The sequence below is a fragment of the Rhinatrema bivittatum genome, chromosome 1 (genome assembly GCF_901001135.1).
Source record: "Rhinatrema bivittatum chromosome 1, aRhiBiv1.1, whole genome shotgun sequence".
Taxonomy (NCBI): Eukaryota; Metazoa; Chordata; class Amphibia; order Gymnophiona; family Rhinatrematidae; genus Rhinatrema; species Rhinatrema bivittatum.
Genome location: NC_042615.1, coordinates 534,667,261 through 534,684,367, shown reverse-complemented (window position 1 = coordinate 534,684,367; position 17,107 = coordinate 534,667,261). Strand labels below are relative to the sequence as shown.

General features: G+C 44.8%; 1 protein-coding gene across 3 annotated transcripts in view; it reads right to left on the bottom strand.

Annotated features, from left to right (window-relative positions):
* The window catches only part of UHRF2 (ubiquitin like with PHD and ring finger domains 2), a 419,355-nt gene that overhangs the window by 366,824 nt on the left and 35,424 nt on the right, over positions 1–17,107 (bottom strand). For 2 of the 3 annotated variants that reach the window (XM_029614091.1, XM_029614082.1), the window contains one exon: positions 15,544–15,742. In XM_029614091.1, coding sequence (XP_029469951.1) covers positions 15,544–15,696 — 153 coding nt within the window. In that variant the 5' untranslated portion in view covers positions 15,697–15,742. Of the gene's footprint in view, positions 1–15,543; positions 15,743–17,107 lie in introns of those variants that run through there. The other variant, XM_029614073.1, reaches the window with a different exon arrangement.

Below are 17,107 nucleotides of genomic sequence, written 5' to 3'. Positions count from 1 at the left end.
ATCTATTCGGGAGATTTCTTCAAGAATGCCTCACAAGCGTAAAGCCAAAATCAGGGTATTCCCGGCAGACCCAGAATTTGCTACGGAGCAGCGTTTAATCACTCACTACACCGCCCCTGCACAGATTCAGCAGGCTTTAAGCCCCATTGGCGTTTCTGGAGGAGAAGGCCAGATATCGCCCGGGGAAGTTACTCTAAGCCCGCCAGACCTCAGACAACGTGTGATTTTTTCCTCACCGAGTGTCTCCGTTCCTGCAGCGGTGGGGGATGAGGACTCCGCCCGACGACCCCTGCTTGCCGGGAGTAGCGGTGATGACCCGGAAGAGTTTCATTTTGCTGCTCTGTCGAGAGCCCCGACCCCCATGGGGGGAGAAGCGGTTGGAGGAGTGGCTGTCTCCGAGGGAGAGAGGAGAGCTCCGACAAGAGAAAGCGATTTAAACATCTTTGAAACCGAGGATTTAAACAAACCTGCAGTTGTCTCGATGGATTCCCTATGGGGAATGATGGCAGGTATGTCCAAGCTAATTAAGGAGCAAACGCTTCAAATTGTGGAATTGGGGAAGAAAATAGACTCTGTGTCTAAGGATAATCTCCTTGCACAGCAAGAGCAGGTGCAGGTCACAGAGTCTCTAAAATGTGATATGAAAAAATTGCAAGATACCTCAGCAGGTCTGGTCCGGGATACTCAAATTACTTCTAGGAGGCTTGAAGCGGTCGAAAATTATCTTAGACATTTGAACATTAGACTCTTAAATTTCCCAAGGATCATGGGTGAAATACCTATCATAACCTTTAAAAGATACCTTCAAGAGGTCTTAAAGTTCCCAGCAGATGAAATACCTGCGGTAAAAAAAATCAGTTTTTTGGTGCAAAGAACTGGAAATATACCTGCAACTGAAGGGAACAGGCCTGATTTCCTGAATTTAACCCAATACCTTGAAAATTCTGAGTTGGAAGTAATTGAGAGAGCGGTGTTATTTGTAACTTTATATTCGGAACAGGACTTTAGTTTAATTATGAAAGCGTACTTTAAAAATATTAATGTGTTATATCAAGGTCAAAGTGTCCGAATGTACCCTGATTTATCTAGACCGACTCAACAACGTCGTAAAATGTTTCTTTCTATGAGAACTGAGGCCCAGGCCTTGGGAGCAAATTTCCAACTTCGCTACCCATGCAGATGTGTCTTGAAATTTTCAAATAATACTTAGCATTGAGGGAGTTCCTACTTAGCAAAAGACAACCTCCCACAAATGAAGGTCTATTGTAAAATGTAGTGCAGTGTATCGTCAAGTTACGTATTTCTTAGTTGGCTTAAGTATCCTTCTTCTTAATGTTTAAGTAAATACGCCCCCCCCCCCCCCCCTCTCCCATATATTTCCGTTGTAAATTTCTGAGATATGATATGGATCCAGGACCATGTTAAGTGAATTCTGGAATTATGTAAAAATGTTTGTGATGTTGCCTGAGAATTCTTTTTTTCTTACTAATATCTCATGGAATGTATTTCATACAAAGTGTATTCTTTGTTAAATTTCAGTAAACTGATTAAAAAAAAAAAAAAAAAAAATGGCAGAAAGATGTTGTGTTTTAACATGTGGTAACTATGCGACAGAAAGGGCCGAGATACACACCTGGGAACTTTTGAGTTCTGCTCACCGTAACATTTCCCAAGATTGGGGGGAGGGGGGGGCAGGTACAGGACACAACACATGGGGGGGGCAGGTACAGGACGCAACACACTTTCTCTGTTCCCTCCCTCAACAAACAATAGGCATTCTTTACCATGGACGTCTGCAATCCTCATGCACAGGGATGATGCAAGGGGCGGTAGCACCCCAGGCACACCAATGTAACACTGCCCCCCCCCCCCCACACCGAACTCACCCTGAGTTGAAAGTGTCCCTCTTACAATGCGCTCTCTCTCTCCCCCTCTGGTTTGCGACTGCTCTCATACTTCCTTTGGAGATCCTTCCTGCAGATCCGGTATAATCTGTCTAAATTTCCGGAGTCTTCGAGCTAAATCCAGACAGTTCCCAGGTATGTTGATTGATTTAATGGTAAAATGCAGGTTTCCTCTTTATGGTAGCCATGAGCAGTTTTAACAATATATCAACAACTGCTGGAAATGTAAAGGATGTGCATGGGGCAAGAGGTTAATCTGGATCCAGTGTAGGAATACTCCAGAGCTCTGGGTCAGCTTTATGTCAGAAGGAGTTACCTAACCTTCTTGACAGACAAGGGGAGTACATCTCTTAGGGGCTTGGTCATTAAAGCAGAAGTGATAAAAGCCCTGACTCTACTGAGTCTAGTTCTGTTTCAGATTGCAAGGAAAGAAAGAGAGTTGGATGGAGCTGTGATCTTCACCCAGGATCTCAGAAGGAGTGTGCTGGGATTTTCCCCTAAAAATCCCCAGAGGCCTGAGAGCAAAGGGGAAGAAGTAGAATGCACAATAAAGCCTGCAAGTTGGAAGTTAAAAGATAAAACCTGCTCTTAACTGAGGTAGGAACGTTTCTGGATCAGGAAGCCAAACTGTGCCTGAGGGAACTTGTTTTGGGGCTTGGAGGATCCCAATGCCCTACCAGAGGGTTTTTTCCCTTGAGCTGAGCAGGACATTCTTGTGAGTAACTATTTTGCTATCTAAAGAGACTAAAGAGAGGACCAGGCTAGCTCGTGCAAGGACTAGTGAGAAGAGAAACAAAGAAACCGGATACCATGAACCTCTATAGAAGGAAACTATTCATAAGGAGAAGAGTTAAGATTTCTGGAACCGTAATTTTGTTTAATTTCTGCACCTAGCTGATCGGTCACTGTCACTATGTTTGATCCTGAAGATTCTGCAGTAAACTATTTTTTTGGAACACAACATGAGTCTGGAGAGTGGTTTGTTCGTGTGGAGTGTTCTCAGCCTGGTACTGTCCCTGCAGGTTAACCTGCCCCCAGCTCATGGCCCCGAAGATTTATTTCCCCACCTTGGGATAGTAACTACCCTGCTCCTCAAGGCTGGGAAGGTGACCCAATGTGTACAGGGGGGTTTCAAACAATGTACCATGTAGAAGTTGTGTTAGCATCTATTCGTTTAGAGATTCATCAATACAAAGAATTTGACCAAGGGTGCCTAAACCTTTGCAGCCACCTGTATTCACGGTTGATCTGGTTATTTTATCCACTACCCCAGAAAGTCTATAAGATAATCTGCTAGAGACATACTGCAGACCTTGGGTCCCATAAATAAACCTCAAACACAATTATGATTTGCCAAAAACAGTCTCCAACACAAATTCAAATTCTTCCAAAATAAACAAGAAGTTAGTATAGCCTAGAATATCTATACTCTGACTTGAGAAAGCGCAAAAGCTCTAAGAGTCCTATACGCAAAGCAGAAACCTCTGGACAAATACAAACACCCAGTAAAATTACTAGTAAAATGATTTGATAGCAACATCCAATCAATCCTTTCATATAGGAGCGAGGTCTGGGGTCTACCACTAACCCCAAACTATATAGAATAGTGCAGAACCCCCAATATAAATCCTAAAACTCCAATGTCCATGTCCATAAAAACACTCCTACTAACCTGAGAACAGAATTAGGATGTTCATCATATTACTTACCATACAAAAACAGAATATTCAAATTTTGGTGTTATCTCAATGAGAGCAACACAAACTTGTCCACTACCAAGTACTCCATGAAATAAAACAAAACCCTGCATACAAACACATTCAACTCATATATAGCAAGCCAGAACAGCACTAACACCTGGACCTCAAACAGCAACAACCAGGGCTACAATAAGGCAGCAATGCAAACAATATGCCCTAGAAAACAAATACACCTCCTATTGGGAGGCACAGATTGGAAAACAGAACAAACTGGATTGCAACAGATCCCTACACAAAAACTACATGCTAGCAGAATAAATACAGAATAAGTGACCGCAGACCAGAAAAAGAAGTATGCAGACAAAAACTGAACTGGAAACCCCAAGAAGCCAGGCTCTGTATCCAACTGCAACCCCAGAAAAATAGAAAGAAATGAATTTCATCCCGTGCTGTGCAATATACAAAGAGATCAGAAATGCACATTTCCCAAAGCGGACAATGACTTCCCACAAAAAAAAAAAAAGGGAGCAGGGAAATCTCCATCTAATCCTGGGGGAAACAGGAGAAATAGCAGCTATGCAGTCAAATATGTTGTATACTGCCACCAAGCCAGAAGTATAATCTGACCAGGGACAATAGAAACTAGTACCAAAAACCAGGAATTGTCCTTTGTTGTCCTGTCTCTACAACTGAATTTTATCTTACTACTATTTTTATAGTTGTACGTTATTTTTATCATTTTATATATTAAGTGTGTATTACTTTGGCTATCCATGTAAAATTGTCATGCCAATAAAGTCACCTGATTCCAATCTGTTGTAGAAGCAATAAAAGAAACAATACTCCATAAGATGTACTTTCTAGGTAATGCTATGCAAACTTCAAGTCCAGACTCAAGGGCACCTCAGCAATAACTGCAGCAAAGAGCTGTTTCCCTGATTTTATGAGCTGACTTGCTCAAATTACTTGGGAATCCCATAAATGGGACAAAGTATGACAAAGATTATTATTCACAGTCCTCAGATGTTGACACTAGGGATGTGAATCGTGTCCTCGATCGTCTTAACGATCGATTTCGGCTGGGAGGGGGAGGGAATCGTATTGTTGCCGTTTGGGGGGGTAAAATATCGTGAAAAATCGTGAAAAATCGTGAAAAATCTAAAAATCGCAAAACCGGCACATTAAAACCCCCTAAAACCCACCCCCGACCCTTTAAATTAAATCCCCCACCCTCCCGAACCCCCCCCAAATGACTTAAATAACCTGCGGGTCCAGCGGGGGTCCGGAACGGCAGCGGTCCGGAACGGGCTCCTGCTCCTCAATCTTGTTGTCTTCAGCCGGCGCCATTTTCCAAAATGGCGCCGAAAAATGGCGGCGGCCATAGACGAACACGATTGGACGGCAGGAGGTCCTTCCGGACCCCCGCTGGACTTTTGGCAAGTCTCGTGGGGGTCAGGAGGCCCCCCACAAGCTGGCCAAAAGTTCCTGGAGGTCCAGCGGGGTCAGGGAGCGATTTCCCGCCGCGAATCGTTTTCGTACGGAAAATGGCGCCGGCAGGAGATCGACTGCAGGAGGTCGTTCAACGAGGCTCCTGCAGTCGATCTCCTGCCGGCGCCATTTTCCGTACGAAAACGATTCGCGGCGGGAAATCGCTCCCTGACCCCCGCTGGACCTCCAGGAACTTTTGGCCAGCTTGTGGGGGGCCTCCTGACCCCCACGAGACTTGCCAAAAGTCCAGCGGGGGTCCGGAAGGACCTCCTGCCGTCCAATCGTGTTCGTCTATGGCCGCCGCCATTTTTCAGCGCCATTTTGGAAAATGGCGCCGGCTGAAGACAACAAGATTCAGGAGCAGGAGCCCGTTCCGGACCGCTGCCGTTCCGGACCGCCGCTGGACCCGCAGGTTATTTAAGTCATTGGGGGGGGGGTTCGGGAGGGTGGGGGATTTAATTTAAAGGGTCGGGGGTGGGTTTTAGGGGGTTTTAGTGTGCCGGCTCACGATTCTAACGATTTATAACGATAAATCGTTAGAATCTCTATTGTATTGTGTTCCATAACGGTTTAAGACGATATTAAAATTATCGGACGATAATTTTAATCGTCCTAAAACGATTCACATCCCTAGTTGACACCAGCATTGGCTCTTGGAAGATGGCGGGTTCTGCTAATACATCCTGCATGGAACTCTGACAGTCAATAAGTGAACCCAATGTTAGGAGTATGATAAGTTACTAAACTTTTCCATGCTGGTTCAGGACCTAGCCTGGTAAGATGTTCATTCATAGTCTTGCTCTTTATAACTGCCTGTTTTCCCTATACAGTTCCAACATAAGGGGTCCCCACATAAACAAGGTCTCCTGACCCTTCATGGAGCTTCTGCTACATTCCAGCACCTGGTTGACCACCTCCTACAGCCCCATAATGGCTTTGCTGCAGCATAGGTCAATGACATTCTGGTCTACAGTGGGAGCCGGAGAGCCCATCTAAAACTAAGGCTGTCTTCACAACACTGCAAGAAGCTGGGTCGACAGCAAACCCAAAGAAGTGCCAGCTAAAGGCACAGAAGAAACAATACCTGGGATATTCACTGGGAAAAGGACAAATCCAACCCCAGATGAAAAAACAGAATCTATTATGAACGTGGCCCTGCCACATACAAAGAAAAGAGTGAGAGCCTACAACATAATTCCAGCTACAGGCCTCTGCTTCCAGAGGGCACCCGGTGTCATGTCTCCAGCCCCTGCATTGAGTTCTACTATCTGTGCAAGTCCTGGCCTAGTCTTTGGCACCAACTCCTTCTTTACTTCTTGCCTTAATCAGACTCTCTTCTCTTCCTTGTTTTATAGGCCCAGCATCCCGGACGTCCTGTGGTGTGCCCTGATGATGTCATCAGTCTTCCTGCATATAAGCTGGCTCACTCAACTGGGTGATGCCTGAGCAACATGTTCTGTCCCTGTGTGTCTTCAATCTTTGAGCTCTAGATTCTTGCCTTTGGTCCTGTCCCAGCCTAGTACTGATCTTGCCTTGCCTGCCTTAACCTTGGTATAATTTCTAGACCTTGCCTTGCCAGTTGACTGCCTTGACCACTGCCTGCTCATTGGACTTAGTCTACTGATGTGTGTGTGGACCTTTGGATCGACGTGGGGTTGGTGCAACTTGAAGGGAGGAGCGCTGCAGGTCCCCACTGTCGGCTGGCGGAGCTGGCTGTAGCAAAGGCCCAACTGGAGCTTCAACCTATACCAGCCCTTGTTCCACTTAGGTTGAGCCTTCAGGTGCTGGGGCTGGCAGGACTTAGGCATGGGCCTCTGTTGATGAGGTGAAGACATTTGATTCTCAAGACCAGGGTATGGGACAGGCTGAATTTGGGTAGAGTCAAAGCCAGGCAGTAGTCAGTGGCAGGCAGCGTTCAATCAGAGATGAGAATCAGGCAGTGGTCAGGAGCATGCAGAGTTCAATCAGAGTCGATGATCAAGCCGAAGTCAAAACTAGAGATCCATCTAAGGGAAGATGGGACGGAAAGATAGGCAGGGAAGGGAGGTACAGCATAGGCTGGCAGAAGATGATACTGAAGACTGAACACTGACCACAAGATGAAAACAAGGTACTCGGGAACAATGACCAGAAACTGACAGCACGAGGATCAGGAACACAGGACCGAAGACCAGGAACATGATGAGGCAATTCGCTATACCTGAGGTAGTCGACTTAGTGCCGAGGCAGGGCTGGTAGGGGCCTTTTAAGGCCAGCATTTCTGACCTCATTCAAAGGCATTGCGGGGCTTTCCTATCACAGGCCCTTTTAGTTATCCTATGTCGCGCACCTAAGGCACTGGGAAGTGCAAAGGTGGCAGCATCTGCTGCAAGACAACCTGGCAGCTGTTGCCACATTAGAAGTCTGCATCCCGACCTGCAGGAAGCAGTGGGACATCGCAGAGTCGGCAGCCAGGCCAGGGCTGGAGGTAAGAACGATGGTCTGTGGAAACCTGCAGATCACCGATCGCAACTTCGTCAAGAACCGTGACTTCGAACATTCAGAAAAAGGCTTAAAACGTTGTTATTCAAACAAGCATTTCCAGACCCTATTTGAATCACATATTAACGACAACCACAATCAGACATTCTTAGAATACTGTAAATAATGGCTCTTTTTGTTTTTTAAGTTCCTTTGGACTTTCCTCCACCCAGTTTTAGCATCCTGTTTTATTGTAACTTCAGAGTTTTTCATTTCACTTGTTACAGTTTTTCAGTTCTGTTCAGTTCTGGATTCACAGGGGAAGGTCCTGTCAGACAAATCTAATTGACTTTTTTGACTGGGTAACCAAGGAATTGGATCAAGGAAGAGCACTTGATGTCATCTACTTGGATTTCAGCAAAGCCTTTGATACGGTCCCACACAGGAGACTGGTGAATAAAATGAGAAGCTTAGGAGTGAGTGCCAAGGTGGTGGCCTGGATTGCAAACTGGTTGAAGGACAGAAGACAATGTGTGATGGTAAATGGAACTCTCTCTGAAGAGAGAGCGGTTTTAAGCGGTGTACTGCAAGGATCGGTGTTGGGACCGGTCCTGTTCAATATATTTGTGAGCGACATTGCAGACGGGATAGAAGGTAAGATTTGTCTTTTTGCGGACGACACTAAGATCTGCAACAGAGTGGACACGCCGGAAGGAGTGGAGAGAATGAGACGGGATTTAAGGAAGCTGGAAGAGTGGTCGAAGATATGGCAGCTGAGATTCAATATCTACACAATAACTAACTGCAAAAACTGTCTTCAATTGTTTTATACAGAATCCCTGTTAAAAAGTACACCTTTATTAAATACAATATAAATATCCAAATTTTCTAATTTATTAATTTTTCAATTTTTAATTTTTTAATTTTTAAACAAGAGACAAAGACCTCAGATCTGGCAAAAAGAGGCTTAAATGACCTGCAGGAAGCAGGTCATTTTTGCCAGATCTGAGGTCTTTGTCTCTCGTTTAAAAATTAAAAATTGAAAAATTAATATTCAAAAATTTGGATATTTATATTGTATTTAATAAAGGTGTACTTTTTAACAGGGATTCTGTATAAAACAATTGAGGACAGTTTTTGCAGTTAGTTATTGTATAGACTCTGAATTGGATACTAGCTGTTCCCTTGGTTTATTTACTTTTATTTACCTGAGATTCAATGCCAAGAAGTGCAGAGTCATGCATATGGGGAATGAAAATCCGAATGAACTGTATTCGATGGGGGGGAAAGGCTGAGGTGCACGGAACAGGAGAGAGACCTTGGGGTGATAGTGTCTAATGATCTGAAGTCGGCGAAACAATGTGACAAGGCAATAGCTAAAGCCAGAGGAATGCTGGGCTACATAGAGAGAGGAATATCGAGTAAGAAAAGGGAAGTGATTATCCCCTTGTACAGGTTCTTGGTGAGGCCTCACCTGGAGTACTGTGTTCAGTTCTGGAGACCGTATCTCCGCAGAGACAGAGACAAGATGGAGGCGGTCCAGAGAAGGGCAACCAGAAAGGTGGAGGGTCTTCATCAAATGACTTAATGAGGAGAGATTGAATCTAAATATGTATACCCTGGAGGAAAGCAGAAGCAGAGGCGAAATGATACAGACTTTCAGATACTTGAAAGGTTTTAATGATCCAAAAACGACGACAAACCTTTTCCGTTGGAAAAAAATCAGCAGAACCAAGGGTCATGATTTGAAACTCCAGGGAGGAAGACTCAGAACCAATGTCAGGAAGTATTTCTTCACAGAGAGGGTGGTGGATGCCTGGAATGCCCTTCCGGGGCAGTGGTGAAGACCAGAACTGTGAAGAACTTCAAAGGGGCGTGGGATAAACACTGTGAATCCATAAAGTCTAAAGGACGTGAATGAAGAGTGGGTGGCTCGTGGGAATGACGGCTACTGCCTGGAGATAATATCCTTATTCAATAAACATACACACAGTTAATGCGACTCCAACAATGCTCTAAGCTTCAACGGCAAGAGGAAATGTGGAAAAATATTTGCATTCACAAAAAAGCGGGGAATAGCTTGCTTGTTACTACCCCAAACCAAATAAGCCTGATACTTCACTTTCAATACATACCCAGCATAGCTCTCTGCTTCAATGGCAGGGAAGAAAGACCGTTACTTCACGCATACCCAGCATAGATCTCTGATTCAATGGCAGGGGAGAAAGACCGATACTTCACGCATACCCAGCATAGCTCTCTGCTTCAACGGCAGGGGAGAAAGACCGATATTTCACGTATACCCAGCATAGCTCTCTGCTTCAACAGCAGGGGAGAAAGACAGATAATTCACGCATATCCAGCATAGCTCTCTACTTCTTTTTTTTTTTTTTATTTATATTTTTTTTATTATTATTTATTTATGCAATTTTACAATTTTTCAAGAAAAATTCTTGTACAGAATCAGAAAGAAACATTGTATCTAGTCGGTACTATAACAACAGTATCGTCTATTTTAACCATGACAAAGTAATAAAGAAAGGAAAAAGGTTTCCTTTGTTTCACTGAAGAGATCCACAAAAAGAGAGGACGGATCTTTCCAAACCTTCAAACACAATATAGTCATAAACAATTTACAGGTAATTCCAGATTTTAACAGCACCCCTTATTTATATGAGGTATTAGGAATCCTTCAGGGTACATTATCTACAGCTACTGGCACCTTACCCACTAAGAACTGTGTTAACTGGGGTGGATCAAAAAAGACGTAAGTATTTTGCATATATTTGACCACACACTTGCATGGAAATTTAAGGAAATATCTTGCCCCAATTAACAAGACCTGAGGTCTCAAAAGTAGAAAGGCCTTCCTTTTCTTCTGTGTCTCACGAGACAAATCAGGAAAGGCTCGGACCATTAAACCAAGAAATCTCCCTTACCGAGCCTTTTTAGAGTGAAACTTAGTTTCAAATTTCACAAAGAGGATAGAACCATTAACCTGCTTGCTACTGAAGAAAATGCCCAAGTAGGTTAACTGATGTAAGGAGTTAGAAGAATCCTTCCAGGAACTAAAGGAGGTACTGTGCTCACAGGCAGTCCTAATGAGCCACAACTTTCAGAGTCCATTTATAGTACATACAGATGCCTTGAAAATGGGCCTTGGAGCAGTCCTGGCCTAAAAGAAGGGTGATCAAGAACACCTAGTGCATTTTATAAATCAGACCTCTATCTGGAACACCTGGGCTCGACTCTGTTTACTCTCACAGGGGCCGATGCAATATTTTGATGCAGAAAGTGGGTGCTGAACAGTCAGCGCCCGCTTTCTTAACGTGCCCCCAGAGGGCGTCATGCAATATTTAAATTAGGGGGTCGCGTTCCTTTGTGCGCTCCTTCCTGTATGATGAGACCATGAATCCTGCTACTGCCTCGGAGAATCTTGTTCAAGAAGCTTCCTCCATGATTCCTATTATCTAACAAGGAAGGTACAGTGATCTTTCCACAATGTATCGCTGCAGAAATCCTGGGTGGCCATCTTGCCTAATCCCGACATTAATACTACTTCATACAATTTCTTTTTTTATTAGGGTGATTAATGCCCAGTCCATAAAAAAAATAAAAAACCCAAAAAACCCCATGCATTTCATACATGATCTGGTCTCTAAAAGAAATCTTGATTTCTTTTGTGTCACTGAGACCTGGCTCTTAGACTCTGACTTTGCATTATTGAATCAAATTTGTCCTCCAGGTTATCAAGTTGTCTCCCAACCTAGAAAGAAAGGTCAGGGCGGTGACCTGAAGGTAATTCATAAAAACTATTGGAATATGGCTATCGAAGGTTTGAGCGGTGATTCATCGTATGAATCTTTGGTCCTTCATTTGGATATCTTATATTTGTGCCTTGTATATTGTACCCCAGCTTTGCTGCAACGTGATTTATCCCCTTTCTTCGAGCAATCGATCTCTTTAAAAGCAAATCTAAATAATATGATTATCTTGGGGGATTTTAATCTTCATATAGACATCCAACCTCCACCTGTTCATTGCTCACTTTTTTGGATATTTTTGCTTCTGTAGTTTGGCATCAAATAATAAATATATCAAACAACTTATAGTCAGGGTCACATATTGGACTTAGTTTTTGTTAACAAATCGATAGTAGACTTCCACACAGGGAAGTTACTGGTGCAGGACGTATCATAGTCAACTTGTTGTTTAATCAGTTTTTGTTTACCTCCTGTTCCACTCGGTGATGGATACCCTCCACCACCAGACCGTCCTGCACAACTCTATTGTTAGCTTGGAGAGACTGGATGAAAAGTACTACCTTGCGGTACATTCTGCTTACTGACAATACTTGTCTACAGTTGACCAACTTCGCCAGGGCTGCGCTGTCCTTCAAAAGTTCAGGTGTTGTCAGTGGGGCACCGCACCACGTTTCTGCAAAAATCTGACCATCGCCCCTGAAGCGGATGAGGATTGGTTGGGGGGGGGGGGGGGGAGCATGCCCTCGGTGGGGCAGGCAGGGCCTTAGTGGCTGCTGTCGCATATATGGGTGGTGTCGCCAGGGTGGCAGGGGTGCTCATGCACATCTGCCCGGTCAGAGTTCCCCTCGCAGATGTAAAGGGTGGTGACACATTGATGGCCACTACCCCTTCCCTTCTAACTTTCTGGGGATAAGGTATAGGGATAGGGTTTGCAGTCAAGGATGTAGGTGGGGTCTCTCTAAGAGAAGGCGAATTGACGTGCTTTACTGTTATTTTACTTTTTTTTTTTTTTTGGAGACGGCATAAATGAGAGCAGGGAAGTAGTTCTGGCAGGTGCAGCAGTGGCAAAGGATGAGACAGGCTGTGCCAGATGCTCAGGACCAGGTCTCTGCACCGGGTCTTCCTTAACCATTTGTGCCGCCGCTGTTCTTGGCTGGCCTTTTGGTTGGGAAATCGGAGGTTGCATGGGATATCAGGGGTTACAGAGCCCATGACACTTTGACACTGCCCTCCCCTCCCCACCCTCTCCAGCCACAACTCCAGTGGAAGCAGCTCACTGGGTACAGTGGGTGGAAGGGGGTGGAAGGGGAGCAGGTTGCGAGACTAGCTTTCAGTTTAGAGCTTGTTTGTTTCCCAATTGTCCAGCCATGGTGTTGCGACAGCACCAAATGGTGGGGGGAATGGTAACTTTGTGTAATGTTTGAGGGGGGAGGTGGTGACAATGTAGATGGGACTAAGGGGAAAAATAAAAGGAAGGACATATTTCCTAAAACTACCTTCATGGTAAAGGGAGACAGAAAAGAGGGGACCCTTACTTTGCTGAAGGGTGGGAAGGAAAGGGGAGTGGTCCTCTTACCTTGAGGACAACAATGAAAAATAAAATTTTCAAACAAAGGAGATTCTTTAAGTGCCTTCAGGAGAGGAAGGGGTTGTCAGCAGTGACTGCTGCTGGCCTCTAATGCTCCCTTTTCTTTAGGGAGGTGAAATTAAGCATGAAACAAAAAGGGGAGGGGGGAGAGAGGGAATAACCAGCCTTGAGTGGCTACACAGGGCAGAGAGACCATCAATGATAATGGCACCAGTGAGGTATTTACTTTCAAAATCAAAACCATTTCAGCAAGCGACGATGCACCAAACCATCACCAATAAATTTTATATGTCTGTTCTGCAAATAACTCAAAGCAGAGGAACATTTTTTTTTGTTTGAATAGCTGATGTGAACAATAACTAGGCTACAAGTACTAATCTATAATGGCATGCATGCGTTATACATATTAGGTATATATTACTTTTAGGAAGCCCTCTAAGGTGCCTGATTATAAAGAAAATCATTAATATATGGAAAGGAAGGAGGGGAAACAATCAATAGTTACCTTTACCCCTTTCTTAACACTAACCTTAACCTCCCTCCCCTCTGAGCCGCCCTTGACCTCCAATAATAGAATAGTTTTTGACTGCGTTGGGGGCAGGGCAATAGTAAGCAGGTGAGTTCTGAGGCAGAAAGGTTTTCTATTTCACTTGTGAGATTAAGAAGCATTTAAAGTGAAAACCTCCTCCCTCCCCACCCCAATGAAAAAGAAGAATCGTCCATTAGTGTTATATTAGGGGATCTCTGCCACCCCCAGTAAACAAAGGTACAACTTCATACAGCTCAAAGGAAGAGGGGAGAGGTCAAATGCGTGGGGGCTATACACCCTGCCCTCCCCCTGCCACAGTGCTGGACATTCAATTTCCACACATTTTCTAGCACCTCCCTCCATTATATCTCTTACTAATGAAAACCTTTCCAAAGGCTACGAAAAGAAAAACCTGGCCCCTGACATATTTCTTTTCCCCAAACACACAAAAAAAGGCAACAGGCCACACTCTAGAAGACAGGAAGGGAATGGAAACCCAACCCACCAGAAGTTCACCATTTTACAATTTCAACTGCCGCCCGCCTTTTTTTCTGCTGCGTGAAACTGTGGCGCGACCATTCCCTCACATCCCTCCCCACCCCCCTTTGCCCTGGGAGATAAGGGCATTCTGGAGCTTTGGCTGCACGAGCCCTGCTTCCTGTAAATTATATTTTCTGTCTGATGCTGAGAATCCATAGAGTACTAGACCCGGCACCACATGCGAACTCTCCTCCCCTCTGAATGAATTTCCGTGGGCGCTGATTTTTTTTTTCTCCTCTGTTAAACCCGGGGCTATATAAATGCGAAGAAGGAGGGTGGAAGCACGTGTGTGTTTATGTGCAAGCAGCGTGTTTATATTTACACTTCAAACGCCCGATGGCGCACTCCTACCCTTCCCTCTCCCGCCATCAGACCCCAGGCATTATTTGCTGCCATTTTCCTCGGCCAGCAGCTGTACCCCAAACTCGAACTAACCCCCCCCCCCCAACCAAGGCCAGCAGAGCACAGGAAGCAGACAATTGAGTTAACAGCAGGGAGCATAGGCGGATGTCCTCTGAAGAGGTTTTGGCCTGCTCTCCACCCCCCATCCAAAAAACACACACCTTTTATTGTTTCTTTGAATTGCCGGATTTACCAGAAGCCTGGCTGAGGTATAGTGCAGAAGAGAGAGAGGGCTGCTGTTATGGTAGTCCATAAACAGAAATAAAGCACTCCTGGTTTCATTTTTTAGCAATGTGGAAAGTGAAGACGCAGTTACTCCTCCCCCATTCCTCTCCTGAACAGTCACCTATCATGCCCCCACCCCGGAAAACAAGCAAACAATTCCTCCCTTCCCCCTTACGCTGTTCAGCCCGGGGCTATATAAATGAGGGTGGAGGCGCATGTGTGTTTATATGCGAGCAGCGTGTTTATAGCTACACGTTAAATTCCCGTGTCGCCCTCGCATCCTTCTCTCACCTTCCATTATTTGCCGCCACTCCCCTATCCCTGAACTCGCCCCAAAACCCTGCAACCAAGGCCAAACACAGGAAGCAGACATTTGAAATAATAGAGGGGAGGGAGCTTAGGCAGATTTTATTTGGCCTGCTCTCCACCCCCATCCTAAAAAAAATCAACAAATATATATATATATATATATATATATATACCTACATACATACATTTTTAATTGTTTCTTTGCATTGCCGCAGCCCCAGCAGTTATCCCTCTCTTATACATCCCCGGGGCTCACGCTGCCATACACCGGAGTCCCGGCCTGACCTATTGGGGGGGGGGGGGGGGGGGAGGGAGAGGGGTGCTATTGTGGTAGTCCCATGACAGGAATAAAGCACTCGCTGTTTCATTTTTAGCATTGTGGGGATAGAAGAGGCAGTTACCCCTCCCCCTCCTCTCCTCCACTGCTCAGGATCCAGCCAGCCTTATCTGAATGCTTACCTACCATGCCCCCACCCAGGAAACCACGCAAATAATCCCCCTGCCCTCAATGAATTTAAAAAAAAATAATAATAAAGTGTGCTTAGCCAAAGCAGTCACAGTGAGGCTGCAGTGTTTGGGAATCAGTGGCCGGCGGTCCTTAGATTTCATCCTTATTTTGTTTTAAATTTTTTACCTGTTTTCCCCGGTAAAAGAGCCGCTGGCGGTCTGGGCTCACGTTGAAGCTCTCCTGGATCTTGGCCCTCAGCCCCTCGATCTTGGTCAGCCTGGACAAATTATCTATGGTCCGGGTCTCCGTGCCATCAATGGTCCGGACCTGGATCCACATTGTCCGCCTTTCTCTTTAATATTTAAGGTTTCTTTTTTAATTTAGCCTGTGAAGGTGTTGGTATTTCTGTATTATAATTATTAGATGTATAAAAGAAACATTTAAAAAAAAACAACACAAAACGCGTGATGACTTACAAAAATCCCAGAATGCAAAAACCCTTCTCTTTCCCTGAATTAAAAAAAAAAAAAAAAATTCACACAAGGAAATCCAAAATGCACCAGCTTGAAAAGGAAGCACGTTCAAATAATCCGCAAGATGAGTATAACAATTAGTACTTGTGGCTTGTTTCCTCTCTCTCTCTCCGTCTTTTCAAACCTGGGAAGCCATGTCTGAGCTGCAGGGAGTGTTTACTAGGAACTGTTCTCACATGGGGGTCACGGCGCCAAGCTAAAATCTCGCGAAAGGAAGAGGAGGCAGCGGTGCAGCTTCTCGTTGTTACCAAAGAGGCCGAGGGCCTTGTTGCTTTCTCTCTTGTCCTTTCTCCTCCCCTTCCCTCTCTTCCTGCTCCTCCCTCTCTGGGGCTAATCGCCAGGTTTCTTGCTTTTGCTTTGGGGGGGGGGGGGGGGGGTTCCTGTTGTCCACCTCCCTGCCCAGCAGCCACTTGCGCTCGGCTTTACAGGAAAGATTGTGACATACTCTCAGTTTTGATTTGGGACACCCATAGCTGCCAACCCTGGAAAGCTTTGGGACACATCTGAAAATGTTTTTTTTTTCATTTCTGTTTTCATGTAAGGGAACATGGAAGATTTTAGGAAAGGAGTGGCTTGAAAAATGGTTGTGGACTTTTTTTTTTTTTTTGATAGTTAAAGGCTTCCTTTTTTAAAAATTTCTATTTTTACTGATTTTTTTTAAGTGTTTTTACATTTAAAAGATGACAGAAAAGAACATTTAAAGGTGCTGTCCTGCAGTAATAGTGGCCACCCCCAGGTGAGGTGCATACAGGATCCTCTCTCACGGAGGGAGGTATTCCTTGTACTGTTGCCAACTGTCCTCATTTTTTTGGATTATATATATTTTTGTGGAAGTTACATGAAACCTTTGAAGTCAAGGCAAGATCTGTAAAACAAAGAATAATCACCGATTTATCTGCCTAAAAACTGATCTGCAAAACAAAACCCACAGTTCTCTGCAAATGACCTACTGAAAAGTTTATCTGACACTGGAGTAGATCTCCATAGTATAGTATTGCTTACAAAACAACAATCTGCCTGAGTGAATTGGTATAAGGATGTCATGGTTTCGCCTGCTATGCAGTCTCCCCTCCTCAAGGGGTCCTCAGCAAGCCCTGCTCCCAGCTGCACAAGTATTTCCCTGATCACTTGATGCCACAGCAGTACCATAGTGCCTCTTCATGGAGTCACCTCGGTTCCTTGACCTAGCCCGTCTTGTCTCTGAATTCTGCCTTGCA